Source organism: Manacus vitellinus, unplaced genomic scaffold (genome assembly GCF_001715985.3).
Source record: "Manacus vitellinus isolate BGI_N305 unplaced genomic scaffold, ASM171598v3 scaffold_103_pilon, whole genome shotgun sequence".
Lineage (NCBI taxonomy): Eukaryota > Metazoa > Chordata > Aves > Passeriformes > Pipridae > Manacus > Manacus vitellinus.
Window position 1 is genome coordinate 565,084 of NW_021938814.1, and position 26,675 is coordinate 591,758.

Sequence of the window (26,675 nt, forward strand, 5' to 3'; positions counted from 1 at the left end):
GGGAGGCGGGACCGGCACCGGGACCGGCACCACCGGGATCGGGATCACCGGGATCACCCGGATCACCGGGACCATGTTCCGCCGCAAGCTCTCGGCGCTCGACTACCACAACCCCGCCGGGTTCAACTGCAGGGGTGAGGGACTGAGGGGGGGCCGGGACGGGGTTTGGAGAGACCTGGTCTGGGAAGGTGTCCCCGCGCACGGGACGGGCTTCAAGGCCCCTTCCCACCCAAACCACTTCATAATTCTAGTCTGTTAATTAGGATAAGCTAGTTAAGGGTCTGCTGGGCTCCCGTCGCAGCTCCCCGGGCTCAGCGCAGGATTTGGGACACGATAATATTTGCAACATGATAATAAAATCGCGTGGTTTTACTGGGATGTTGTGTGCTCGCATCTTTTTTGTTGCGTGTCCCAAGTTCCTCCCGGTCAACCGTTTCTTCTTTTTTCGCTTAAAAGGTTCCTTTTGCCAGTTTAGAAAATTTAGAAGGTCTTACTCGAAGGTTTCCTTTGTGTGTGCTGTGACCGTGTCTCTGTTTCTTATTATAAATAGGAATTAAATTTTTTTGCAGTGAGGGTGGGCAGGCCCTGGCACAGGTTGCCCAGAGAAGCTGTGGCTGCTCCATCCCTGGAAGTGTCCAAGGCCAGGTTGGACAGGGCTTGGAGCAACCTGGGCTGGTGGAAAGTGTCCCTGCCCATGGCAGGGGGTGGAACGAGATGAGCTTTAAGGTCCTTCCCAGCTCAAACCATTCCAGAATTCCATGATTAAAGCTCCTCCAATGCCAAAAGGTTTTGGAGGGCTGGTGACACCCAGAGATGTGACCTACTGTGTCCACAAGTGGGTTCTGTCACCGTAGCACAGGTACAGACCAATTGCTTCATCCAGTCTGAATATCCCTGTGTGGACCACAGCCTTTGTATATGGAATTCCAGCTCCCAAATAACGAGATTTTGAATCAACAGGCAAGAAGAGTTGAGTCAACAGTAAAGGAAGAAAATGCCTTTGCAGCCACGACATCTGTGTGGTGTTTTTTTGGGGGAGGAATTTTGTCTTGTTTGTCTGGAAAACAGAGCTAGAAACTGAATTTCTCTCTCATTTTTTCACTTTTCCTCTTTGCTTGATAAGTTATAATGGTATTCCCAACAAAACCAACCTGTTGGCTGATGCCTTGTATTGTAGTCAGTCAGTTACAAGCCAGTTTGAAGTGACTTGAAAGATGGAAACCACTCGGGGTTGGTTATTGGTCAGGGGATACATGATTTTAGTGTTAGATAGAAATATATATATACTTTAAGTTTTGATCCAATTCATACAAATACTGATGCCCTCGAGTGCTTTTACCATAAAAAAAATAAAGTCTTGTTTCTGCCTTTAAACTATTGGTTAATTCCTGCTTTGTTTCCCTCTCCCAACAGATGAAACAGAATTCAGGAACTTTATTGTCTGGCTGGAAGACCAGAAAATCAGACACTACAAGATCGAAGACCGAGGGAATTTGAGGAACATCCACAGTGATGACTGGCCCAAATCCTTTGAGAAGGTATTTCCTTGTTCCAAACACACTTCCAAGTGTTGGTGTAAATGATGTTTAACAGCTGCTGCAGTTGTTGAATGGAAATGACTCTGAGTATATGTCCTGTCAGTGAACTCTTATATTTCTAGGAATTTAAATGTATTCTTGAGGCCAAACTGGGGGAGTTATTAAGGTGGGAGAATTTTGTAGAAGGTTTGCACTCAGCTTGTACAAGAGGTGGAGTATCCACCCTGATCCCTTTTTTTTTTTTTTTTCCTGATTTGACTCAGCTCTTGAAGCAGAAGGAAGGTTGGCTGCAAATAAACAGCTTCTTTTCTGCATTAATGATTCCCATGTACCAAAAGGAAAGTGGGTTAGGCTGTGCCAGCATGTGGAAGAAAGCTACAGCTCTGCACCTCGTGGCATTCCAGATGGATGGCTTTCCATGGCTGGCACAAAGCCATCCTGCATGGGTGATCTCCTCTGTGCTCCTGACATTCTGAGTCACCACGAGGCTGTTGAGCTTTTCCTCTTGCTTCCCATTTCCCTTTTTTTTCCAAACAGCCCAGCAAAGAGCTGAAAGTGCTGCTCTGTAATGCTCAGAGCCCGTTCATCCCACTTTTTTTTCCCCCTGGAATCAACGTGCTGCACTCACTGCCCAGGAGTTGCAGTGCTCAGGCTTTGCAGGGGGATCCTAAATCATTCCAATATTCTATAGATAAATGTAGATGTTGTTGGAATTACTGGCAGCAAAGGGACACAACAGAATGTCCTGGCCTTTGGGAGTCTTGGCAGCAGCCTGGGCTGGATCCTGTGTTCTGGGCTGAGAAGAGCAGAGACAGAATGTCAGCCACTTTCTGTCCTCTCTTGTTGTACACAATCCCTAAAAAAGGGAGAATTACTTCTGCTGCCCCTGGGAATCCTCTGGTTTCAGCATTGTGAAAGCCTTAGGCAGCCTCATTCCTCCTTCCTGCTCCGGGTGGGAAGCTTTTGCTGCCATTTTTTCCCCTTTCCCATGCTGCAGTTGCTCTGTAACATGAGCAGAGAGCAAAGAAAGGGTGTGTTGGTTTCTCTGGGTGCAGCCTGGCAATAAATAACATTTAGCAGTGGCACCTCCTTTTTAATAAAAGTCAGACTCAAAGTTAGAGGTGGATTGGGACACTCCAATATCTCTTGGATGGATCAGATGCCACAGCAGGAATTTCACAATGATGCTTCTTGTTAATTAATGTCTTCTACCTGTAAGGCCTGTGGGAGAGTGACTGTTCCCACAACAGTTCTGTGCTCCAGATTAATTCACACAGGTCAGTAACATCTGTTTGTTTTCTCTTCTCTTTGCTCCTCAGTACATGAAGGACGTGAACTGTCCCTTCAAAATACAGGAACGACAAGAAACAGTGGATTGGCTTCTTGGCTTGGCTGTTAGGCTGGAGTATGGAGACAATGGTATGAGGGAATGGATTTAATGGTTCAGAATGGGTGGGAAATGGGGGTTTCTCTTTATTTTCATGGAATCCCAGAATGGTTTGGGTTGGAAGGGACCTTAAGGACCATCTTGTTCCAACCCCCTGCCATGGGCAGGGACACCTTCCACTAGCCCAGGTACTCCAAGCCCCATCCAACCTGGCCTGGAACATTTCCAGGGATGGGGCAGCCACAGCTTCTCTGGGCAACCTCTGCCAGGGCCTCACCACCCTCACAAGGAAGAATTCCTTCCCAATATCCCATCTCATCCTGCCCTGTGTCAGTGGGAAGCCATTCCCCCTTTTCCTGTCACTCCAGGCCCTTGTCCAAAATCTCTCCAGCTCATTTGGAGGCCCTTTATATCTTACCTAAGGAAATAAAATTTTATGGTGGTCTGTGCAGGCATTTGAATGTGTTTAACTGAGAATGAGAGAGCAGCCTCACTTAATCCTGTGGGACTAATTACTGGAATAATGTTGTTCATGGGCAGTGCAGGAGGGTCCAGTTTTTTAATTTTTTTTAACTGCTGATGCAAGTCTTCTTGTTTCCTGCTTTTTCTGTGGAGAAGCCTGAACAGTTGGCATGGATATGATTTCCCTTTGGTTCAGAGGCACTTTGCAGTGTCCCTGTGCAGCGTCACTTCCCTCTGTAGGGAATGTACCTTTCCTTGGAGCATCCATTCCATGCTATTTTTACCTTGGACACAGTTGCATCTAAAACGTTTATTGTCCAAGGTGGCCCAAGGAACAGGGACAGCACAGCTCATTCCGACCCCTGCAGTGTTCTGCCTTCCCGAGAACCCTGCTGGAGCTGGGAATGTCTGTCATCTCCTCTTCCAAGTTTTCCCACTTTTTCTTGTTGCCTTGCCTGGGGGGTCACAGAGCCGTTTGGGTTGAAAGGAACCTGTAAATTGAAAGGAACCTGTAAAGACCCTCCAGGCCAAACCCCTGCCCTGGGCAGGGGCATCTCCAGCCGGGCCAGGTTCCTCCTGACCTGAATTTTGTCCAGGGCAAATGTCCTGCAGTTGCTCAGGTGCTTCCGGAAGCGCTTCATCAGCTCGGGATCCTCCTTGAGCCGGCGCATCAGCCAGTAGGACTTGCAGCAGGAACCGTCCCGGCAGGTGATCTCTGAGGGTCTCACCTGGAAGGCACAGGGCAGGGAGCCTTGTGATGGAAAGGGCAGAGGGGCCTCAGGGGGCCGAGACTACTCTGGATGATGGGCTTGGCCTCTCCTGGAGAGAGACTCAAGCCTGGCTGGGCTGCCCCCCAGGCACAGCTTGTGCCAGAATCATGGAATGGTTTGGGTTGGAAGGCGCCTTAAAGACCGTTTTGTTCCAACCCCCTGCTGTGGGCAGGGATGTTCAACCTGTCCTGGTTTCCCCCATGGTGGCTGAGCCCCACCTCTGCCTCCTGGGGCTGGCAAAGGGCTGGGGAGGACCTTCCTTCTCCCCTTGGGCTCCCAGACCACCCTCCTGCCGTTCCCTCACCTTTCTCCAGGGTCTCCTGGCTTTTCTGGCAAGGAGGCGCCCAAGGTGATACCCCAGGAGCAGCAGGCACAGGGCTGAGGTGCTCCAAAAAACCACCTGTGGGGTGGTGATGCCCCTCCTGGCAGTGCCCTCCTGCTCCAGCAGCGGGGGAGGCACATCCCACACCAGGGTGGCCCAGGAGGGAGGGCAGGAAGAGCCGCTGTCCCGGGGGAAGAGCCAGGACACACCGAGGGTCAGGAGCAGGGGAAGCTCCGCTCGGAGCATCCTGCTGGGATCGCTGCTCAGCTCAGCCTGGGCCCAGCTCACGGAGTCTGAACATCCTGCTGGGATCTCTGCTCAGCTCACCCTGGGCCCAGCTCACAGAGCCTGAGCTCTGGTTGTCACTTGTCACCCACCACGTGTCGCCAGACGTGCTGTGATGTCACAAGCCTGGCACCCCACAGGCTGGGAATGTCATCCCAGGTGTGGGGTGTGTCAGCTGCCATCAAATGCCATGGGCAGGGACACCTTCCCCTGGACAAATTCACAGTGCTTTTGTGAAATATTCATCAAATTCAGTCAATGTCAAAAGCATATTTTGCTATCTTTAAACAAAATAAATACAATTCCATGTGCTTGTTTTCGCCCCATACTCTTTCTTTTCAGCTCCCCTGGGGCTGCAGTAGCATAATTGCATTTATTATTTAATTTCTGGATAGAGCAACCCCCATTGTACATATTTATCCCCTTCTCCCTGTGGGATTGCCTTTATGAGAACTTCCTCTGAAGTGTATTAAATGCATTATATTTAGTACTACACTTATTCCAATAAGTTATTCTTAGACCCTTCTTTTACAGGGAGTAGATCTGGAACCCTTGGGAACTAGGACAAGGTTATGAAAAAGTTGAGTCAAATCTCCACAGTCACAGCAGTTTCATCTCCTTGTAGTGAGAGTGGGGATGCAAATGTAATTACTGGGGGGACAAAAAAATAACAGCCAAAGTGCTGTTTTCCATTATAATTCCTGCAGGGCTGAGCTCTGCCCCACACAAGGATGGGATATAAATACCTGCACTCTGCTTTTCAGCCTTTGGGAACATTAGTAGGGAGCTCCAAAATACCAGTTTATAAGCTCAGAAGGCTCTTGGATAAGTAAAACACCCCAAAAAATCCAGGTATAGCAAACTCCAGCTTGGTGCTAAACTTGGAACTGGTTGTTTTTGTCACTGGCTCTAACGGTGTTCGTGTTTGTCTCTTAATTTTGCAGCTGATAAATATAAGGATTCTACCCCTGATGGTGCTAAAAACACTGACAACACAGCCAAAAATGCAGAGCCACTGATTAACCTGGATGGTGAGTGTGCACCAACCTCCTGGATGGGAATGGGTTCCCTGGCCTGTGTGTTCTTCAGTTTTGAAGTTGTTTAATCCCGTGATGCAGGTTTTTAAAGCCCAGTTTAAAGCTTCAGGAGTGCAGAGCTGGTGTATTTTACACCTGCTGGAAGTGCCTCTCTGTGAACAGTGGTTTGAGAGTTAGAGTTGTTTCTGTGCTCCTGTTAAAGAGGAACTGCTCCACTGTGAATTCCATATGGATGTGAGCTTCTCCTCTTGGGAAAAGAAGGGCAACAGGGAGAATCTTTCCCAGCAGAAGGAGGTGCCCAGATATGAATAATTAGAGAGGGCTCTTATTGGCAGTGAAGGAGCAGCTGAAGGGTGTTTACCTTGGCAGCTTTGCAGAGAGTTCTGTAAATCATAAATACTTACTGTGGGTGAGGGGGAAATAGCAAAATACCTTAAAAATTTTTAAAAAATCCAAGGAATCATGACTGCACGCTGGTTACTTCCATGCTGTCAGGTGTTATGTGTTGGTTCAGTCTTCCCCAGCTGTTCCTGTCATAATAATTTTGGGTTTTTTCTCACTAAAAGTGGAAGTGGTGGAAAATAGCTGTAAAATTATCCCCATGGTTTTTTTCCCATTCCTCCTACAAAAAGGCAGCTGGGAATTGGTGCTGCCCTCACCCAGCAGGCACAGTTCTGCTCCACAGTGATAAAAGTGTGTAAAATAAATATCTGTACAGCAGATGTGAATATTTGTATTTATATGTTATATTTATAAATATTATATTTTATTTTTATATGTAGGTAGATATAAAATAAACACCTGCATGTAACTTGCTTTATTTTCAAAGACTTTGCCTGGTTGTGAAGCCCAGTGTTGATTGTTCTGCAGCCAGATTAGGTGGTTCCTTGCTGCTATGTATCCATGGCCTTGGAGTCATGGAATTGCTAAGGTTGGAAAAGCCCTCTAAGATCATGAAGTCCAACCATTAACCCAGCACTGCCATGTTCACCACTAAATAATGTCCCCAAGTGCCACATCCACCTGTGCTCTGAACACTTCCAGGGAGTAATCCAATACCATGGAGTCAGGAAGCCAGTTTTATCTTCTGGAATCAGTTAAAGTAGCATATATTTTTAATGATAATGGTTATTTTCCAGTGAATAATCCTGATTTCAAGGCTGGAGTGATGGCTTTGGCTAATCTGCTTCAGATCCAGCGCCACGATGATTATTTGGTGATGCTCAAGGTGAGTTTCCCACTTTTCCCATCTCCCTTCTTCCTTCTTTTCCCCAGTGCCTGGTATGTGTTTAATAGCTTGAGGTGCAGAGTTACTGATAAATATGAATTTTTGGGCTCAAATGGGAAAAAAAAACCCTTATTCTCTGTGTCTTTTCAAGCAGGGAAGAACATAAAGCCTGGAAATTAATGCAGGGGTAATTACCTTGGTAAACAGTTCAGTTGGAGCAGAGTTCCTTGAGGAACATACTCAAAGGAGAAGGTTGTATTCCAGTGCTAGAAATTCAGAGAAACTTGAAAATGTAGGAGCTAATGATGCAGAGGATGTTTTAAAACAAACATCCAAGGGAGACCCACAGTTAAAAGTTTCCTCCTCCTTCTCTTGGTCCTATGAACTGTTTATTCCTTGTCATTACTAGAGTCAATTTAGTTTTGACAACTAATTATGGCTTTTAAACTCACTAAATAGGATAATTAATTTTCTAAAGCATATTTTTTATGCTTTTAGGAAAATTTGGGACTTACTGGTGGAACTCAGTAGATTTGGGGTCAATCCCATACTGTATTTTTTAAATACATTTATTTATGAGACCGTAGCAATCCCGAGTTCCTACTTGATCGTGCCATAAATATGGAAATAAGCTGAGTTTTCTTTGGCACCAAAATAAAAGCATTTCACTGGAAAAAAACCCCTATAGTTCCACTCATGACAGTAGTTGTGATATTTGCCAAACTTATTTTGGAGAAACTAAACACCGGGAGTATTGGAGTTTGTTTAGTGTGTGTAAGTCTGTAACAGGTCTACTGAAAGAGGGTTATCCTGGTAGCCTGGTTTCTTAAGGAATTCTCAGCCTGCAGTTATCCCATCCATTCTTTCTCAGTCTCTCCAGTATGGTATCCTCCTTTTTTGGGAAGATAAAATAACCCTTCAACCCTTCATCAATCTTTAAAAAGCAGTGGAGATCTTAAATCAAACCCCTACCAAAAAAAAACCAACCTAAAATCCTACAAAAACCAGTGAAAAGGGATATGAGGTAGAGAGAGGAGACGCTGGGAATGGTGATGTTGAGGATCTGCAGCATGAACTCAGCTCTTTCCAGACAGAATTCCTTCACCTCTTCTTGCAGGATTGTCCAGGGCTGGCAAACTTTACTGGGTCCGTCAAATTTGCTCCTGGCAGCTGGAAGAGATAGAATGTGCTTTTTGCATAAATACATTTACAATTATGTCACTGTTTCTCCATTTCTGTCACTGTTTCTCCATTTCTGTCACTGGTTCTCCATTTCTGTCACTGTTTCTCCATTTCTGTCACTGTCCCTACATTTCTAGGCTTGCTTTTTTCGTACAGACGCGGCTGGACAAAACCAGCCTGAATTTCCTTGCTGTTAGTTACAGTGAGAGTAAATCCCTGCAATGAAAATCCATGTTGCATGAACAACAGCAGTGCTGGCTTGGTGATCTTAGAAGGTGTCAGTGAAACTTTTCATTCTACACCACAATAAGCAGGTTTTCAGTGCACACGGAGGGAATTTATGATCCCTGTTAAGGCTTGGACGCTCAGGAGAGGATGCTTAGGGAGAGCCAAAGGGTGCAGGCACACCACAGACATCTGGCCCAGAGCAAGCAGAGATATTTGGAATCCCATTTTATTAATTTAAATCTGGCAGGTTGATCAGGAAGCATCTGGGTAACACAGTTGGATATCCGTGTTCTAAGGCAAAAGGCACTCGGAATTCTCTTTCACAAGGTCTGGTTTCACTGCTGGAATTTACTGGTAAAATCCTCATCAGATCATTCTTCTGTCCAGGCTATTCTCTTCAGTTAGAAAGATTTCTAGAAGTATTTTGTGGGAACTTTCTAGGATCAGCTCAGCTTTAATCATGACCAAACCTGGGAGAAATCCTGGGAGAGAAACACGAACTGGTAAAGCTGCTTCTGCCACGTTTGGCTGCTCATCAGGGAAAGTCTGAGGAATGTGTTTGACAGACCCAGTTCTTCTTTCCTGTGGAAGTCTGCCTGCCTGGTATTCCTGCAGTTATTCTTAGAGGCATTTAGAGCTGGAAAGGATCAGTAACTGATGGCTCCGATAGGATTTCATCCCATGTGCTGGAGCCAGTGAGAACGGATGAGCAGCAGGATTGTCAAAGTCGAGGCTGTTCTTGTTCCTGAGTCTAAAATTAACTCCTCTCTCCTCTCAGTCTCTTTTAAAACCTGGGTGGATGGCCTTGCTCCGGGTTTCTCTGCATATGGAAGGTGGTCCAGCACCTACTAGGAGGTGCTGTTAGCAGGAATTCCATCCTGAAGCAGGATTTCCTTCCTGAAGAATCTACGTTGGTGCAGCGTTTGAGGTGTGAGATCACAGAAAAAGTGGTGCTGCTGCTTTTGGGATTGTGATCAGCTTGTTTAGGTTGGAAAAGGCCTTTAAATTATTGTGTCCAACTGTTCTCCCAGCACTGCCCAGGCCACCACTGCCCCATGTCCTCAAGTGCCACATCCACACGGCTTTGAAATCCCTTCAGGGATGGGGACTCCACCACTGCCCTGGGCAGCTGTGCCAGGGCTGGACAACCCTTTTGGGGAAGAAATTTTTCATAATATCCAATTTTAACCTCCCCTGGTGCAAATTGAGGCCGTTTCCTCTTGTCTTGTGTTTTTTTACCAGTAGAGAAGGTCCCAACCCCCTCCCCGCTCCAGCTCCACCCTCCTGTCAGGGAGTTGTAGATTAGAAGGTCCCTCCTGAGCCTCCTTTTCTCCAGGCTAAAAATCATGAGCTTTTTGGGCTGTTCCTTGTACTTTGCAGTTTCTGGCCCAGGAGTGGCTGAAATAACTCATGTGGAATTAATGTCCTTGTCTGTTCTGGTTAAGCTGCTTCACACACCCGCGTGAGACACCGGGAGTGAAATGAAATGAAAAGGTTTGAGGTCTGAAAGAGTTCTCCAGAAAAAACTGTCACAAAACTGGGTTTGAGGTTATGCTGAGTTATAATTTTGGCTCCTTTTCCCTTGGAATTACTGAGAAATGCACCAAGGCATGGGTTATTTCCTCTCACCTTTCCATGTCTTTCCCAGGCAATTCGCATTTTGGTTCAGGAGCGTTTGACGCAGGACGCCATCGCCAAGGCCAGTCAGTCCAAGGAGGTTTGTATGCACATTCCATGTGTCCAGGGTTAATTATTCCATATCAATTAATGATGAGAAATGTCTGTCCCCTCAGGCAAAGCCAGTTCTGTATCAACACTTCCTTTAGGAGGGTGGTGGAAGCTTCCTTTATCCTCACCACCCTGGTCCCAACACACTCAGAGGATTGTGGAGGGTGGTAGGCAAAGCTCTTTTTGTTTCAGTTGGATACAAATATATCTGTGTAATGTATCATGGGATAGCTTTTCCCTTAGTTATTTTCCAGAGCATTACCCTGACTGTTCAGTGCAGCAAGTCTGAGAAGAAATGTATGGCCCAGCTTTTCCTTGGAATCAGCAGCACTGGCTGTGCAAACAGGTTGAAACATTCCTTGTGTGGAGTGTTTGGTTTTGTGCATACACTTCATGTTTGGGGCATGAGATGTTGGTCATCCAACTCCTCCCTCCTCTCTTCCCCCAGAAAAAGAGATGGTGAAGGAAACTTCCACCCTTAAACTCAGATTCTGCAGAATTCTTTTGTAACCTCTGTTGGGAAGGTGTTCCGGGGGGTTTTTCAGCTTGTCATTTCTTCAGCATTCCACTTCTCTGCTCATCTCTCTGGCATTTGGCACAGCAGCTGCTGGCACTGAGTTTGGACACAGCTGGGAAAGGCCTCACCTGCCCTGCAGGTGTATCAGGTGTTTGAGTACGAGAGTCCCTGATAAAGTGACTGGATCTGCTCAAAGAGCCCAAATCCCTTCATCTTTCCTGGCAGCTGCTCACAACAGTCCATGATTTATTTATTATCATCACACTGCCGGGGATGTTTTCCAACAGGGAACCACAGGTGCTCTGAGTTGCAGTAATTGCCAGAAGCCTTGGAAGAGTAAATCAAAGCTTTGGACTTGTATATCCATAAAACTGTTAAAAGAGCAAAAAAATATGAAAGCAGCTGAGACTTGTCTTCATTTTAAGTTCTATAATAATAATAAAAACCAGCTTTTAGTTGTTGTTTTCATAGCTGCAAAGCTGACACACAGGGATCAAGATGGGATTTTCCTTGAGGAACTGGGAATTTTTTTCCTGACAGGGAGATGCTCATATTCGATAGGTCTCAGGTTGAGATGCCACTGACTGTGATAAATATTACTGGGAGCATATCCTCCTTGGGAATGCTGAATTTCAAGGGAGGTGGAGAAAAAGCAGGGGGATAGAGGCAGGAAAACAGCTTTGTCTGTGCCAGCAGAGATCATCAACATCATGATGTGTCGGGGGAGTGGAGAAAATATCTTCAAAGCAGAGGGTTGCAGGATAAAAAGAAAGGAAAATTAGAGCTCTGCTGCTGATTTTGACAGGTTTGCTAATGGCCAAAACGCTGGCCAGTGGCACTTTGTGTGTTCAGAAACAGGTTATGAATAATAAAAGCTGTGGCTGCTCATGGCAGACAGCTTGATACCCAAAATATCACCAGTTGCCTTCTTGGTGAGATCAAGATAGAGTGGGAAAAGGTAAAATAGGTGGAGAGATGTTCTCTGACTGAAGGATGGGGGTGAGGGTGGTGCTGAGGAAACAAACTGCTGTGGTTGAGGTTTAAATGTACCCAGTAAAAATGAGATTTATCTTGTTGGGTGGTCAAGGTCAGATATTGCAAGATATTTGCGAGGTAAGATATGATTTTTAGATTATACTTTGAATGGCTGGCAATTCAGTGAGTTCAGATTTATACTGACAGGAGTCAGATTTATGCTGACAGCCTTTTATCTTGGGTTTTTCTCCCCTGGTGAGTGTATCCCAGGTAGGTTCAAGTACAACAGATGCCCTTCAGGATCACTTTAGGGATGCTCCCTGGGGGGGATATGTTTGAAAGCACGACAAAGTGGGTATTTTTATCCCCTGCTGTGAAATCTGGACACTCTTTTTTCCTCCCACTCCCAGGGAATTTGGTTTTATTTTTAATACTTCCTGCTACAGGGGAGTTGTCCGTGGTGGTCAGGCCCATTGCAAGTGTTTTGTGCAGCATTTATAAATTAAATTTTTGGGGAATGAGGTTGGAAATGGTCTGTGTAGTCCCTGATGTGCCTGAAGCTGCTGTGCAAAGGAGGATGTGTTTGTTTTACTTGTGGTGTGGGCTGGGGGGATTCCAAAGGCAGCTCCCACCTCCCAAAAAGCAACAAACACAGGGAGTGTGGGAAGGAGGCAGGGTGAGGAATGCTGTGCTACCAGGTGAAGGTGACACTCAGTGTTGGGGGAACCTGCAGTGGCCTTGGGGAAATTCATCCACAAAGAACTGACTGGAAAAAAAAAACCAAAACACCAAAAAACACACCAGGGTGGCAGGAAGCTCTTTGCAGCCTCAAGTATAAACCTAATTTCTTTAAAAGTACACATAGGAAGTCTGATATATTGCTAGAGTCTGTTTGAAGTGGCATTAGGGGCATTTTTATCACCAGTTTTAACAGTGGAGATGTTCGACTGCAATCTTAAAAATACATATATTTTCCTATAAAAGCCATGGAAAAGAACCACTTTTTGAAAATGGGGTAAGTAATGAGTTGCAGTCACCATTTTGTATTTAATGTGTATTTTGATCAACTCAGATCCTTTTTTTTTACACGTGTATAAAAGCCTTTAAATGAAATCCTCACCATTTAGAAGCTTTACAACCCCATCACTGCAGAAACTGGTGGTACAGAGCTTTAATGTTTTTGTTGTGCCAAATGCAAAACATTTGGCAAACGTTGAAAAAAGATTACTGAGGCAGCAAAAGGAAATTCTGAGATTTGCAATGTTTAAGTCTAATTTTAAGTGCATTTTGAGACATGGTGATAATTATTTAGCGTGACTGCTCCTCTACAGCTGGAGAGGGTAAAGGAAACAGAGCAATGCTTGTAAATGACCACTAATAAACTCTGCCTTGGAGTGTTTTAATAGAGCAAGTGTTTAGAAAATTGAATGTTTAGTTTATTCCTGAGCTTAACACTTGAGCAAATGCTTTGGGGGATGTTGCTGGAAGCTGTGAGCTCGAGAAACTCTTACTACAGAGCGTTTTTGCAGCTCTTTTGAATCATCCAGTGCTTAAAACCTGGCAGCTGTTTAAAGGCAGAAGTTTCTAAGAAAGCCCAGTTTGTGCAGGGTTTTTGTTCGCCTGGGGAGCGATGCTGCTGGATTGGGTGTTCTCTCCCAGTCCTGGTGTTGGCCTTTTAAGGATTGAATGCAGGCAGTGTGTGTCCAATGGGGTTTGCTTGACAACTCAGGGGATTATTAACCAGGCAGATTTTTCTGTAATAAAACTCTGGTGTTTCAGGACAGAGACTTGTGTAACCAAACACACACAAGCAAAACTCGTGTCTTCTCCTCCAGAGTTACCTGCTGCCATTACTTGCTTTTATTTACCAAACATACATTTTTAACTGCATTTGAACACGTTTTTTTTTCTTTTCCAAGGGTCTGCCTGTTGCTCTGGAAAAGCACATTCTTGGATTTGACACGGGAGGTGAGCACTTCTCCTAATGTTACTTTTAAACAGCCACAGAGCCTATTACTGTCAAATATGTAGCTGATGTGTCCAGTAAAAAAAACCCTGGAGTGGAAAGAATTCCTCCCTCCCAGCTGGTTATTTATGAGCACTCCTGAGCATTTGGGTTTGGAACAGAAAAGCCTAAATCTGAGCTGGGGAAGATGTTGTTTCAGAGTCATGTTTAAATAACAGCTTTTCGTGGCAGCCACGTTTCCCAGCGGAAGGAAGGAAGGAATGCATCCTGCTGTTTGTAAATCCTGCTGCTACCAGCAGAGGACATCTGTGCTGCTTCCAGGGATTTTAGCTGCCTGATTTACCTAAAACCTAATGGAGGCAGCTCAAGTTGGCGTGACCTGATGGGTTATTTATAAAGAATGACCAGGTGACCTGGGACTCCACTAGTCTGGCTCCACGCCACCTAAATTGCTGCTTGGAATGTTTCATACCAACCTTCCACTGGGAGGTGTCCCTGGCCATGGCAGAGGGTTGGAATGAGATGATCCTTAAGGTCCCTTCCAACCCACACCAGTCTGTGATTCTCTGATTCTCTGACCCAACCCTGGATTTTTGAGGGCTGGGTGAGGTTTTGGAGGACACCCCATCCCTCTGTAGCAGCAGGGAAAGTTGTTTCCTATCGCCAGCCTGGAAACCACAACCACCAGCTCCAATTAAGCTCTTCTTAAGTCCTTCCTGTGAGCTAAAAATGATGGATGGAATGAAAGTTTCTCTTCCTGCCCCTCCCCAGATGCTGTTATCAACGAGGCTGCCCAGATCCTCCGCCTGCTGCACATAGAGGAGCTCCGGGAGCTGCAGACCAAGATTAACGAAGCCATCGTAGCTGTCCAGGCCATTATCGCTGATCCCAAGACTGACCACAGACTGGGGAAAGTTGGGAGATGAAGGGATAAAGGCTTCCAGCCCTGTGTGTGTGCTTAGTGCAAGTAGGAACCACGTACAGCCCCGTACTCCGGCATGCGGCTTGAAACGGGATTGTTTCACTGTTTGGAAAGAAAACAGGAAATTGAATTCTGACTTCTAATGAATTGTCTTTTTTTTTTTTTTTCTTTAAATAAATGAGATTGGAGAAAACAGACAAATTGTTCTGGTTAGCTCTGGGTTGGCAAATAAGACTTTTTTCCCCTCTTTTTCAATTGTGTTTGGCTTCGTGTCGAGAGGGGAGCGTTACATAAAACCCTCTTTTGCTGAGGTCCTGCCCTGTGAACAGCTTGCTCCTGGCTTGCTTGCTGCTCCCCCCCTGAAATATTTAAAAAACTAAATCCAAAGGGAAACTTAAACCAACCTCTTTATTCAATTATTGAAGTAACCTAGAAAAAGTGAAGCATTACAAGGTAACTGGGTATTTCTGAACATGTATTGGTCTACACTGGGTAGGTCTATGAAGGCACTTGGAAGAACCAACAAGCATGAACAGATCAATTCTAGCATATTCTTCTAATATAAATACTAAAAGACATGCATTGAGGCAGTGGTGAGAACACAGAATCATCTTCTGGAAAAATCTTCAATGCCTTTGCCACGTCACGTCCCTGTTCTGCACCTTTTTTGGAGCACACACAGTCTCTGTCTTCAGGGCTGTAGGTTATTTAGACCCAGCGAGATACTGCATCCAAAGCTTCCCATAGGCACTTAATTTTTTTTTTGGATAAAAGGACCTGTTGGTCAGATTGTCAAACAAGTTAAAAATTAATCCATTCTTCTTCCATTAAAATAAAACATTTGAGTAAAAAAAAAAAAAAAAGCTACATTTTAAACCTTCTTGCATTAAGCAAGAGTTTGAGTAATGGCCTGAGATGCCCAGGACCATTTTTTTTTTTTTGGTAATATATCAATGTTTTCCACTCGGTAAAAAAATACAGTAGTAAAGTCTTGAGGTATAACCATAAAAAAAAAAATACTTTTTGCAGGAAAGCAGGTTGCTTGGTTGGCCTTGGCTGAGGGCTTTTCCCTCCTTTCATGCAGTGACAGTTTTCTGGGTCTGAAGTTCTTCTGGGTGCAAAGATTGTTGATTCCTTGAAACTGGGAGTTACTATTTCCTTGCTGCAGGGGGAAAAGGGTAGTTTTAGTGTGTCAAGCAGCCATCAGAGAGTCACAAGGGGGTGGGTTTTGGGGTGGGTTTTACCTCCAGGGCAGTAGGGATAAACTGCTGTTATTCCATAGAGGTGGGATCGCTGCTCTGGAAGATACTCATCGGTGAAGGAGCCGGTGTCTTTATTTACAGCTATCACCCCATCCCTGGGGAAAAAAGGGGGAGAAGTGCTTTATTCATCTATAAATCTTGATTTTCCCCCCCCCTCTCTATGTGCATTTAAGAACAGAGGCAGCTAAAAAGACTGGTCTGAACACCTGCAGGACAAGTGGAAAGAAATCTGCCCCATAAAAGCTCCCTCCAGCTCATTCAGTGCATTTCTCTCCGCTGATGCAGCCACAGAAAGAGCCTTCCAAGGAGAGATTATCTCCCTGAGAGTCTCCTCCAAGCGTGGCAAGCACTTAAGTGTTTGTTGTAATCTAAGATTTGATGGGAGTTTTGAGAGCTTCCAGCTGGAGTGGGAACAGAGGCGAGTTCCTGGTGCCGAGGCCTTTGGGTGTCGGGGCAGAGGGAACGGCTGAGGACAGAATCTCTGCTTTGCCCTAATCTAGATTTGGAGACTTGGGCCAAGTTTTAGTTTAGAAAAAAAAAACAAACCACTATTTCTGTCCCTCCCAGAGAGCTGAGGCTGTGTCTAAACAACTCTGTGCTGAGATTTACAAGCGGGTGTTGCTGAACCCACGTTCAGCTTTCTAGAGAGCCACGACAGCTCTGGTGAGGCTCCAGGACTCGGGAGCAGGCTGGGGACAGCCTTTGTTTTCCCCCTCTGGCACAAAACCCCTCCAGGCTGCTCTCAGGGAATCATGGAGGCTGGCTCCCAGCTGTTGGAGGGAGCTCAGCATTCCCAGCCATGCAGGGAGTGGCTTCTCCCCCCTCACCGTCTCCAGTCCGTGTGGTAGAAGTGGTTGGCGTAGCTGATGATGCTGAAGGGGTAGTTGAGGTTGTTCTGGATGACACGCCGGCCTGTGCCATCAGGGAATGTGCATTCCAGGTGCTTTGTGCCTGTTCAAACACAAGGTATTTATCATACCACAAAAAAACACCCCAGCAAATACGTTCTTTGTATTTCATACAATAGAATGCATAGAATATGCTGAGTTGGAAGGGAGTCCCAAGGATCATCAAGTTCAACTCCTGATCCTCCACAGGACACCCCCAAAATCTCACCATGTGCCTGAGAGCCTTGTCTACACACTCCTTGGGCCCTGTCAGGCTTGGGGCCGTGACCACCGCCCTGGGGAGCCTGTTCAGTGCCCGACCACCCTATGGGTGAAAAACCTTTTCCTGATTTACTACATTTGGAAGCAGCTTTTAAGCCTAAGGATGTAGAATCATAAAATCGTTTAGGTTGGAAAAGCCCTCCAAGATCATCGAGTCCAACGTTCCCCCAGCACTGCCAAGGCCACCACTGCCCCATGTCCCCAAGTGCCACATCCACAGGGCTTCTAAATCCCTCCAGGGATGGGGGACTCCACCACTGCCCTGGCCAGCCTGTTCCAATGCCTGACCACCCTTTCCATGAAAAAAATTTCTTCCAATATGCAACCCAGCTCTACTCTGGCACAACAGGGGAGCTCACCTTACCTGCATCTGCCCAACACAGCAGCTTGGAGAAGGGGTCAAACGTCAGGCCATTGGGCAAACCGATGTCTGTGTGCACCAGGACCCTCCTGTTGGCTCCATTGACAGTGGAAGTTTCAATTTTGGGAGCTTCACGATTCCAGTCCGTCCAGTAAAGGTTTCTTGGGAAATAATGCACAAACAGGACACACAACAGTAAGGAGTGGCGGGAGATTATCCCTTCATTTGGTTCTTGTCAGGAGCAAGGCCTGGTTTTCCCCTTATCAGTGCCTGAAACATCTTTATTTGATTAGGAAAATATCCCTGAAAGCAAAGCAGAGCAATATCAAACATGTTTATGACCCAAACTGCAGCTCCCAGACGAGGGCGAGCCTTAGGAGTAGCACATTTTGTATCACAACAGCACCCTGGAGGCACAGCTTGTGTTTCCAAACGCCAGGAGCGTTTCAGAGCTTTCAAAAATAATGTCCATCCTGATACTGAAACAGCAGCTTCAGCCAAATGCTGAATTACCAAATAAAAGCGTGGCCGGGGAACGGAGCCAACCCCTCCTGCGGGGTGTGCGGCGCAGCGGAGCCGCTCCCAGGGTCAGGATGGGGCCTTGGCGCGGCCGCATCTGGTCGACCCTCGCACCTGGTGTCCAAATCCCTCGGGAATTGCCGCTGCTCACCCTCGGACGGGGTCCACGGCGACGGCGCGGGGGTTGACGAGCTCGGTGTCGAAGAGCACGCGCCGCTCGGAGCCGTCCAGCCGCGCCCTCTCGATCCTGTCCAGCCCGCTGTCGGTCCAGAACATGGCCCGGCGCAGGTGGTCCACGGCCAGGCCCTCGGGGCTGATGAGTCCTGCCGGGGAAAGGCCACGCCCAGCGGCTCAGGAACTGCTGCTCCGGGATCCCTCAGAGCCCCCCACGGCCCTCCTGACCCGACACCGGGGAATGGGAGCACGGGTGGAGGAGCCCAGAACAGGACAGTCCCGGAGCTGTGACCTGCTGATGTGGCTTTGGAGCAGGTGTCACTGGGACGGGGACACACCTGAGTTGATGACGGTCTCCGGCTCGGCCCCTGGCTCCAGGCTCGCCCGGCTGATGGTCCGTCCGGCCACATCCGTCCAATAGATCATCTTCTCCCGGCAGTCATAGTCGATCCCCACCACGATGGAGCCCTGGCAAGGTTGGGAGAGGGACACGGGGTGAAATCCTGCCAGGAGGCTCACTGAGCATCCTTATCCCACCAGCTGGCAGTGGGAGCTGCCCGGCGCACACTGAGGGATACAGCAATAGGTAATGACACTCAAATCCCATTTTTTCCAGCACAAACCAACTCCAACGGGTCCTTACTGCACCCTCCCAGCGGAATCCTGCAGCAGAGGATTTTAGGCCAGCTGGTGCAGGCACACACCCACAGCCAGATGGATTTGGACCCCTTGCCTCGAGGCGAGGCTGCTCCAAGAGCAAAGCCAGCCCCAGGAATGACCTTCAGGATGGGGAGAGGGAATACTTGGCAAAGTGTTTAATCCCTGGGGTATAGGGAGGGTCGTGGTCCAGCTTTCAGTGTTCCTCCCCCTTGGTCTGGCCTGGCTGGAGATGCACATGGCCACATTCCAAGAGGAGTCCGAGGAAGGGAAAAGGCAAGGCTGCAGTAGAGCCGTGCAGCTGGAAGCCCAGGGCCATGACCTACTTTGGGGAGCTCTGGAAGCACCCAGGATCCTTCTCTTTGTGGGCAGTCCCAGGTCTGGGACCCATCACTGACCTGCCCCTCTGCTGGGGAAGAGCGGAGGGAGAGGTGAGAACACTCCTCCATAGAATCCTGGAATGGTTTGGGTTGGAAGGGACTTCAAAGACCATCTTGTTGCACCCCCTGCCATGGGTAGGGACACCTTCCACCACACCAGGCTGCTCCAAGCCCTGTCCAACCTAGCCTGGAACACTTCCAGGGATGGGGCAGCCACAGCTTCTCTGGGAAACCTGTGCCAGGGCTTCATCACCCTCCCAGCCAGGAATTCCTTCCCAATATCCCATCTAACCCTGCTCTGTCAGTGTGAAGCCATTCCCCCTTGTCCAGGCACTCCAGGCCCTTGTCAAAAGTGCCACCTCAGCACCAAGTCAGCACAGCCAATGTCCCCACAAAACAACATCAACCTTCAAGAGGTGACCCCCCCCAAACCATCACAGCTCAGACAAGTGGTCCAGGGAGGTGTGAAACACGCACCAGCCTTTCCCAAACTCCCTCTGGTATTCCCACCCCCCGCCCCCCATCCCCAGGGATACCGTACATGCAGGGAGAGCAGGGTCTTGGCCGCCTCCTTCTGCAGCCTCGTCCCGTTGAGCGGGAGGTATCCAATTTGCTGTCCCTGAGCGTAGAGCAGGAAGGTCCCCGTGGTCGGTGGGGACACGTCGGGCCGGGGCGAGGGCTGGACGGTGGGCGGCGCGACGCTGGGGAGACCTGGCACGGGAACAGCGGGAACAGGGAGGGAGAGAGGGCTCAGGGAGAGACGGCTCAGCTCCACACCCGAGCAGGAGCGAGCAGGAGGGAGCAGGGGCCACTTTGGGGCGCTCAGCTCTTACATGGCGGGGCGGTTCCGGGCTCCGAGCGCGTGCCCTGATCTCCTGCCGCTCTCGTCCACGCACCAGCAGTACCCGCTGTCCCCGTGGCACTGCAGCGGGGTGAAGTGTCCCTGGGGGTCGCACTGGGGCACGTACTGGTCGCCGCGGGGGCTGCCCCCGTAGTGCTCCAGCAGGCTCTGCCGCCAAGCGCTCGCCACATGCTGGGTGGCTGCTCCGTGGCTCTGGAAATGGGGGGGGGGGAAAAGGCCACAGTCACCCCCACTGTTGCGAGCTCGGGGGGCTCAGGGCTTTGCCACAGCCCTGGGTCCCCCCTCTCCTTGCTGGGTGCCCCCTCCACGCTGAGGATGCCCCCCCGGGCACTGACCTGGGCTCCCACAGCGAGGCGGGGTGGTGCCGGGCGCCGTCCGTGTGCCGGCGATCTCCTGCCCGGCAGCGTCCACGCACCAGCAGTGGCCCGGTGCTGCCGTGGCACTGCAGGGGCCGTACCGGCCCCTCCTCGTCGCACTGGGGCACGTGCCCCGTCGCCCACGGGCGAGGGTCCCGGTGGCACCTCCCGCGGGTACATCCGCGCGTGCTCGCAGGGCGTCAGCTGCTGGATGGACTCTGCCAGCAACAAATTCCCCCTGCCCGGGCTCAGGGGCTGCCACGCAGCTCCCCTGGACCCACCTGGCACCTGGGTTTGGCCCCACTTCACCCCAGGCTGTAGGTGCACCCCTTGGGCTGAGGTGGATGGGGCTGCCCCTCTCCAGCCCCCTCGACACCCCATAGCTGTCCCCTCCATCACAACTCGACACAGGAGGTGTCCCAGTGGCCAGTGCAGTGTAACCCCATGGGCCAGGGTGCCCTAAACACCCAGGAGCCCCCCAATGTGCTCAAGCACCCATTTGGCAGCACCCTGCCCCCAGGCCTTGGCAGTGAAGCCTCGAGCCAGGCAGTTGGACAGAGGGTCACCGAATTATTAGGGTTGGAAGGGACCTCTGGAGATCATCCAGTCCAACCTCTCTGCCAGGGCAGGGTCACCTGGAGCAGGTGACACAGGTGGATGTGGAACATCTCCAGAGAGAGAGACTCCATGCCCTCCCTGGGCAGCCTGTTCCAGTGCTCTGCCACCCTCAGTGGAAAGTTATTCCTCGTGTTGAGGTGCTGGGGTTTAGATTGTGGCCATTTAGTTTGTGAGTCTCCTCCGCTGTGGCTTCCTTGTCCCCACACTGCTGGTGCCTGGGCCAAACTGGCATGCCACTGGGATGCCAGAGGGATGCCAAAGGACCCGACCCACGTCCCCTCTCCCCCCTGAGCGCAGTGGGGTGTCACTGACCTGGGCTCCCGCAGCGAGGCGGGGTGGTGCCCGGTGCTGTCCGTGTGCCGGCGATCTCCTGCCCGGCAGCATCCACGCACCAGCAGTGCCCGGTGCTGCCGTGGCACTGCAGGGGCCGGTACCGACCCTCCTCATCACACTGGGGCACGTGCCTGCCTCCCACGGGCGAGGGTCCCGGTGGCACCTCCCGCGGGTACATCTGCTCGTGCTGGCAGGGCGTCAGCCGCTGCGGGTTCCCTCCCGCCACTGGGAAGCCAGAAAATGGGAGAGTGAGGCCAGGGAAGCTGCCCTGGGCAGAGAGGGCGTGGAGGTGAGCGGGCACCCTTACCATACATGCACCGGAAGCCGTCGCCCTCATAGCCAGGCCGGCACCGGCAGGTGAAGGAGCCCGGTGTGTTGTAGCAGGTGGCGGCCGGGTAACACGGGTTTTCGGCACACTCATCCACGTCTGCGCACAGGGAAGAGGGGGTCAGCCAGGACAGGGTGCCCCGGCAGCTGCGCGGTGTGGGAGCCCCGCGGTCCCTCCCTCACCCACGTACCGGAGCAGTGGATGCCGTCGCCGGTGTATCCCGGGAGGCACTCGCAGGCTGGGCGGCCGTCGCCGCGGGACAGGCACCGCGCGCGGCCCCCGGCGCACAGGGGTGCCGCCCGTTCCCTCGCAGGGGTCACTCGCCGGGGCCAGCGCTGCGGGGACAGGGGAGGGAGCGATAGGGGCATGTCTGTGGGGCATAAGAGTGGGGGAGACCCCAGACTGACCCCAGACTTACGCACACACGCCTGCCCGTCCCCCGCCGGCCGGTACCCGCCGCGGCACTCGCACCGGTGACTGCCCGGCACGTTCAGGCACACGGTGAAGGGGCCGCACCGGCTCAGGCCCTCGGCGCACTCGTCCACATCTAGAGGAAGGGGGAGACAGCAGGCACCCGTTTTTGGAGTCTGGGTGCTCCTGGTCTTGGGGGAGAATGTCCTGCCCCACACTGCCCATCCCACATCTGCCACATCCTTCATCCCCACGATGCTCGTGGAGCGCTTCCCCTGGGAATCCCAGCACCCTGCCTCAGTTTCCCCTCATATCCTTGGTGAAGCTCCAGGAGATCACAAGTGCTGCAACGCCGTGGCACATCCCAGCAGCCCAAATGTCAGTGGCCACCACAGTGCCCGATGGGTGACAGGGTCCACCAGCCCCCCTCCAGCGCCCACCCCAGCCCCGCTCACCTCGGCAGCCCCGTCCGTCTCTGCGGTACCCGGTCGGGCACTCACACGTGTACTCCATCCCTGCTCCAGGCTGGCAGCGCGCCGGTGCCTCACACCCGTGTGTGCCGTCATGGCACGGGTTCACTGCGGGATTCCCGGCACCATCTGTGGGCACAGAGGGATGTAACGGGGGAAGAAGAGGTCTGGGAGACACAGGGAGTGACTATGCCCACTTGTATCTGATGCAGGCATCACGGCAGCACCCATGCAGGGAACTACGGCCACACCACCCACTGCCACCCTGGGTGCAACCCCACCATGCCAGGAGTGCTGAGGCTCAAGCTGCTTGGAAAACAGAATCACAGAATCACAGAATAAGCTGAGCTGGAAGGGACCCACAAGGATCATCAAGTCCAACCCTCAGCCCTGCACAGGACCATCCCCAAGAGTCACACCATGTGCCTGAGAGCATCATCCTGAGAGGATCATGCTTCTTGAGCTCTGGCAGCCTTGGGGCCGTGCCCACTGCTCTGGGGAGCCTGTTCAGTGCCCAGTCACCCTCAGGGGGAAGAACCTTTTCCTAATGTCCAACCTAACCCTCCCCTGACACAACTGCAGGCCATTCCCTCAGGTCCTGTCCCTTGTCCCACAGAGCAGAGATCAGCGCCCGCCCCTCCTCTACCCCTCACGAAGAAGTTGTACCTGCAATGAGACCCCCTCTCTTTTGGCCGTTTTTGGGCAAAGCGAGCATGCCGCACTTTGGGAGCGGGCAGGAGAACCCGGCATCCCTTGGCCCGGGGGGGTGGCACCCTGGATTGGCACCCTGGGGGTGGGTGCTGGCGCTCACCTTGTGCCGAGCCAACACGGGCAGCCAGGGCGTAGCGCAGGACGTGCTCCTGGCCGTCGTAGAGGGCGAAGGCACGCGCCACGCTGAGCTGCTGCCGCGCGGGCAGGCGGGAGTGGGAGCACCCGGAGAAGGTGATGTTCTGCCGCAGGCGGTAGGACAAGGTCTGGTTGGCTGTTCCCGCGGCCACGACGTATTCCCGCTGGCCCGAGGACGTCACGGCTGCCGGACGGCAAGGAAAACCCCATGGGATGCGGGAAAAACGGCTGCAGTGTCGCCGTGCCTCGGGCGGTTTTGGGGCACGCAGGGATGGTGTGCAAGAAACTGAGCCCAGGTGGGCACAGGTCTTACCTGAGCTGGAGTAGTAGTAGAGTTCCTTGTAGGGAGTGACGTGGACAGTGACGTTCTCCGGGAGAAACGGCACCTCTCCCTGGATGCGCGTCTTGAGGCTCAAGTAATTGTCCGGCCCCAGGCCCTCGGCTGTCTGAGTGACCTGGACTGTCTCCCCCCCAGGGTAGAAGGTCACCTCCAGGCTCTGGGTGAATTCAGCACCTGGACAGGAAAAGGAAACAGGCATCATTTTAAGGATTTTGGGATTTTTAGGGGCTACAGCCCCAAGGCATCCCTCCCCACCTTTCCAGCACACCCATGAGATGGTAGACCCACGTGCTGGATACCCCTGTGTTGTTCTCCCTGCAGACAGCAGCACACATGAACATCCATCAGAGCTGTTCTGGGAAACCCACCCCAAAGACACCATTCCTGTTCCACACCACCACTCCAGGACCCCAAATGCAGCTCCAGTGCATGGGGGGCTGAGCTTCCCAACGCAGCCCAGCACCCCCAGCTCACTCCCCTCCTTCCCCCAGGCTTTAAAAGGCTCCAGGGGCTGGAGAAGATCGCTCTGCTCCTCCTGCCCATCCTGCACAGCAGAACCTGGGGAGGCTGGAGGAGCCTTGGAGCTGCCCTGAGCCCCTTATCACCCACCCCAGGCCACACATCACTCTGAGGAGCCACGTCCCTCGGAGCAATGGCGCATCCCGGATCCCAGCTCACCGGTGATGCTGAATCCGTTCTCAGAGCCGGGTTCCTCCAGGGCGAAGAGCCAGGCAAAGAGCCCCCCGACGGGCAGGAGGGGCAGGAGGGCGCGGGCAGCGGGCTGGGGCACCCCGCTGATGGCCGTGTAGGCTCTGCCGTCGCTGCCCACGATGTAGGCGTGCAGGTCCACGTCCTGGAAGCGCACGGACGCCCGTCCCACCGTCAGGCTCCCGCTCACCTTCCCGTGAGGCGATGCACGGCCCTGGTCAGGGAGAGGGCACCCCTGCAGTGGCCACCCAGGCAGGGCTGCCCGTTCCCCGCCGCCCGCCCCGCCGTACCTTCGGGCAGGCACTGCCGCCCGTCCCGTAAGAAGGTGCGCCGGCAGTGGCAGCAGAAGCCGGTGGCGTAGTCGGTGCAGAAGGCGTGTGGGGAGCAGCGCCCGTGGTGCTGGGCACAGGTCTCCCTGCTGGAGGCACTGTAGGTGAACACTGGGGGCAGGGGGAAAAGGGTTTGGGACACGGTGACAAAGCCACTCCTCACTGCGGGGTGGGCGCCTTGCCTTCTTGGCCCCCAAAACACCGCTGGGAAACAGGCCAGCTGGCAGTGGTTCCCAAGGAAGTCACCCGGGATGCAGAGAGGTGGTGGAGGGTTTGGAACCTGCTGCCCGATTTCAGGCAGATCTGACAGAGGGCAGGAGATCAAATTCCTGGGTATTTTTGGGAGACAGCTGGTTGGGGACGGGACTTTGCTCCCCCAGGCACATGCCACAGTGGTTCCACAGCTGGCTCGGTGGTGGGGAGGGCAGAAAGGTCAACCCTGTCCCTGTGCCAGGACCTGCCCCCTGAGAATCCCACCCCATGAGCTTCCACTGGCAAACCCAGCAGGCAGGGTTGTATGGCTCCAGCAGCCCCTTGGCAGCAGGATTTGGCTGGGGGGAGAGGAGCTGGAAGGGCAGCAGCTTTGCAGGAGCAACTCCAGCCCACACTCGCTCCAGCCCTGGCTGCTTGGGAAGGGACAAACTTGCAGCAAGGGGCCTTTTTTAGGGAGCCACCCGTCACGAGCCATCCCTGCTCGGTCACTGTCCCCATTTGGTCACTGTCCCCGCTGGGTCATTGTCCCCGTTGGGTCATTGGAAGGGCTGTGGCCACTCACCGTCGGGGTTGAAATGCACGTCCTCCTCCACGCCGACGCCGTGGTGCCCGGAGCTGTAGGAAGAGGGGTTGGCAGAGTAGCTCTGCCGGGTGTCACCGTCCCCGTCGGGGTAGAGCCGGCGGCTCCGCTCCTGGGCATCCCTCCTCTCAGGGACAAAGCCCAGGAGCACTGGGGTGCGGGACCCATGGCTGGGATGCTGTGCTGGCAGCTCCGTGGATGCGTGGTCAGCATGGCTGTACAGTGTGCGGGTGTAGTCGGGATCAGGATGCACAGGGAGGCTCTGCGGCATTCCAGGACCAAGTGCCTCGCTGCCTCCTGGCTCCACGTGGTCCACGCTGCCCACACGGAAGACCCACACTCCAGGTACCCCCGTGTTGCTCTCCCTGCAGACAGCAGCACACGTGAGCATCCACCAGAGCCGTGCTGGCAAACCCATCCCAAAGGTGCTCCTGCTCCACACCACCCCTCCGGGACCCCAAATGCAGCACCCCCAGCTCATTCCCCTCCTTCTTCCAGCCTTTAAAAGGCTCCAGGGCAGGGAGAAGGTGACCCTGCTCCCCCTGCCCATCCCACAGAGCCCCCCCCGGCACCACGCACCGCTCCAGGTTCCTCAGAGCCTGCTCGCTGCTGGCCAGGTTGTGGAACAGCCCGTCCCTCTTGGGGTCGTCGCCGTCCCCCCAGCTGAAGCCCACCCTGGCTGGCAGCTCCAGCTGGACGTTGTAGGATTCCTTGGGCCGTGTCCCCAGGAACTGGAGGCCGCCATCGGGGTAGAGGAAGATGGTGTAGGTGTCCTCGTCGCTGTAGGCTATGACTGTCTGGAAGGTGTTGAGCTGCCAAAGGGAGGGTGGGATAGATGGATGTCACGGAGGGGCAGGAAGACCCCAGTGGAGGACTGAGATGGGGATGGAGACCGAGGATGTGACTGGCAACTCCCCACACACCACAGCGCAGGGAAGCACCCCAAAAGAGCCCTCCATCAGAGAGCACATCTATGGAGACAGGATGGAAGGGCTGGGATTGTTCAGCCTGGAGAAGAGAAGGCTTTGGAGAGACCTTAGAGCCCCTTCCAGTGCCTAAAGGGGCTCCAAGAGAGCTGGAAAGGGACTGGGGACAATGGCCTGGAGGGACAGGACAAGAGGGAATGGCTTCCCACTGCCAGAGGGAAGGATTAGATGGGATATTGGGGAGAAACTTTTCCCTGTGAGGGTGGTGAGGCCCTGGCACAGATTG

General features: G+C 51.9%; 2 protein-coding genes across 2 annotated transcripts in view; one reads left to right on the forward strand and one right to left on the reverse strand.

Moving 5' to 3' along the window:
• RTRAF (RNA transcription, translation and transport factor) lies at positions 1-14,778 on the forward strand. Its single transcript, XM_018088330.2, has 8 exons — positions 1-134; positions 1,414-1,538; positions 2,858-2,957; positions 5,709-5,795; positions 6,941-7,029; positions 10,088-10,156; positions 13,579-13,627; positions 14,397-14,778. Exons 1-8 carry the CDS (start codon positions 74-76, stop codon positions 14,549-14,551), a joined length of 735 nt encoding a protein of 244 aa, XP_017943819.2. The 5' UTR covers positions 1-73; the 3' UTR covers positions 14,552-14,778.
• A 158-nt stretch (positions 14,779-14,936) lies between these two features.
• The window catches only part of NID2 (nidogen 2), a 17,958-nt gene continuing 6,219 nt past the window's right edge, over positions 14,937-26,675 (reverse strand). The window contains 26 exon segments of the mRNA XM_029963624.1: positions 14,937-15,709; positions 15,792-15,904; positions 16,637-16,760; positions 17,343-17,500; positions 18,010-18,181; positions 18,371-18,500; positions 19,611-19,780; positions 19,903-19,940; positions 19,942-20,087; positions 20,089-20,123; positions 20,267-20,357; positions 20,359-20,421; positions 20,423-20,505; positions 21,218-21,463; positions 21,546-21,665; positions 21,757-21,846; positions 21,849-21,870; positions 21,873-21,901; positions 21,985-22,113; positions 22,433-22,576; positions 23,259-23,477; positions 23,607-23,807; positions 24,312-24,542; positions 24,617-24,781; positions 25,446-25,828; positions 26,043-26,275. Coding sequence (XP_029819484.1) covers positions 15,699-15,709; positions 15,792-15,904; positions 16,637-16,760; positions 17,343-17,500; positions 18,010-18,181; positions 18,371-18,500; positions 19,611-19,780; positions 19,903-19,940; positions 19,942-20,087; positions 20,089-20,123; positions 20,267-20,357; positions 20,359-20,421; positions 20,423-20,505; positions 21,218-21,463; positions 21,546-21,665; positions 21,757-21,846; positions 21,849-21,870; positions 21,873-21,901; positions 21,985-22,113; positions 22,433-22,576; positions 23,259-23,477; positions 23,607-23,807; positions 24,312-24,542; positions 24,617-24,781; positions 25,446-25,828; positions 26,043-26,275 — 3,546 coding nt within the window. The 3' untranslated portion in view covers positions 14,937-15,698.

Coding starts and splice junctions, on each gene's coding strand:
- RTRAF (XM_018088330.2), top strand. CDS start 74: ATGTTCCGCCGCAAGCTCTCGGCGCTCGACTACCACAACCCCGCCGGG. Junction 5,796..6,940: donor GCCACTGATTAACCTGGATG/GTGAGTGTGCAC, acceptor GTTATTTTCCAG/TGAATAATCCTGATTTCAAG. Junction 10,157..13,578: donor AGGCCAGTCAGTCCAAGGAG/GTTTGTATGCAC, acceptor TTCTTTTCCAAG/GGTCTGCCTGTTGCTCTGGA.